Source organism: Penaeus monodon, chromosome 30 (assembly GCF_015228065.2).
Source record: "Penaeus monodon isolate SGIC_2016 chromosome 30, NSTDA_Pmon_1, whole genome shotgun sequence".
Taxonomy (NCBI): Eukaryota; Metazoa; Arthropoda; class Malacostraca; order Decapoda; family Penaeidae; genus Penaeus; species Penaeus monodon.
Genome location: NC_051415.1, coordinates 18,956,030 through 18,957,810, shown reverse-complemented (window position 1 = coordinate 18,957,810; position 1,781 = coordinate 18,956,030). Strand labels below are relative to the sequence as shown.

General features: G+C 35.5%; 1 protein-coding gene across 1 annotated transcript in view; it reads left to right on the top strand.

Annotated features, from left to right (window-relative positions):
• The window catches only part of LOC119592371 (QRFP-like peptide receptor), a 93,269-nt gene that overhangs the window by 86,816 nt on the left and 4,672 nt on the right, over positions 1 to 1,781 (top strand). Inside the window, exon 9 of the mRNA XM_037941195.1 lies at positions 204 to 209. Within this exon, the coding sequence (XP_037797123.1) occupies positions 204 to 209 (6 nt within the window). The remainder of the gene's footprint in view (positions 1 to 203; positions 210 to 1,781) is intronic.

The following is a 1,781-nucleotide window of genomic DNA, read 5'->3' as shown; positions in this document are numbered from 1 at the left end:
CTTTTAGTGAAATTTCCGCGGGTACCGTTAATTTTTATCTTATTATTTCTTAGAACACTACATTTTCACTATAAGCAAAACAGTCTAATATGAAATACATTCCCGGGAAGAAAGTGTTATAACATGCAAATCCCTAAAGTAAATATTATTTGAAATCAGACAGAGAACAATTGCGTGATCTTTAATTTGTAAGTTCAAGGCTTACGGGCGTCACATCCACAAGCGGAAGGCATAGCACATGTAAATTAATATTACTGTATATATTGTATATTAAAAATGTTATATGTGTGTTGTTACAGTGAACAATAAGTAAACAGGTGTCGAAATACTAGTAGCATATGAAATAGGTTTATATAAGGGTAACGTGTGACTATTGGCATGTGTGTACTTTGGCATAAGGAGATAATACTAAGGCTTGGGATATAAACAATAAATAGTGTAAAGTAGGGAGTCACCATCATCATATCTTATCTGTAGAGCAGTGTCCTTCGCTTCCTTAAGATCTTGCTCGGAGCAGTTAGGACCCTTTTGGCATTCCCGGAGAATGTGGTGCATTGTTTGGATTTCTCCAGAAGGACACTCCGGTCTAGTAGGATGTTGTGTGAGAGCCTTACAGTGTGTGGAAACTGTTAAGCGTGCTGAAATATTTTATCGTTGTTGTCACTATGGTTATTGCCAGCTGTTGCATTTGTCATTGTTTTGCCATTGATAGCTATATTTATTCTTATTTTTGCTGTCATTGCCACTCTCATATATATGATTGGTGTTATTATAAATTCTTTAATTTTTTCAGGTTATTCCGTGCAATCTATCTATATTTTTTTTGTTGTTGTTCGTTCGGGTCGTTGCCAAGATGCTGTAGCTGCATTTCAGTGCACATAGATACATAAATAGATTTGGTACATCAGACATAAGTATACCTTACAATCTTTTAAAATGACATGTCAGAATGAGATATAAACATTAATCAATAAAAGAAGTGTAACTGAAAAGATTAAACACTGATACACATAATAAAGAAGAGGCAAAATAAAGTTCACATATACAAATGCATATATGCATATAAAAAACGATCGGATAATTAAAAGTGAACAATGAGCAAAAAATGGATAAAACAAAAAAATAAAGTAATTGAAAACTGAAAATTATACAATTATGGATACAATACATGCTTCGAATCTGCTACAACCGTTGTAACGAATTACATTAATTAAAAAGAAAACTGGTACTTGAAACGCCGAAGACATTTACAAATTATGCAGCACACTGACGTACTCGTCAACCTAACGGTAAAACTGTCCAGGTCGTGAAGAAATTAAATGTATTTCCGATGTTCCACTTCCGCCTCCACGTTCTCCTCCACCAACCAACCTCCACCGCTAGCGAGTGAACCAAAAACGAATAAACAATATTACCTCTCGTTTTAACTGGATATCATTCGGACGCAGCGTATCTTAAAGTTAATTCTCCCAGTGTTTCAGATAAAGTTTCTTTTCTTTTATTCTTTCTCCTTGCAAGATCTGTTAAAATACGTGGGGTTGCCACATACTCTTTAAAGCCCTAATAATTCTGCACTGCCCTCTGTTCACAATACGGCGTGAACCCCCTTTTCCTTCTGGACTACTCACAGTGGGTATAGTTCGGTAATACTGTTAATTGAAAGCGCGATGATTATTTCCCTGTTACCTATCCCAACGTTTGAGCAGTATGTAGGAATTAGTTATCGCCCACAAGTCGAAGTTGCAAGATAAAGTTAAGCGGAGTAAAGTTTTTAGCCTAAA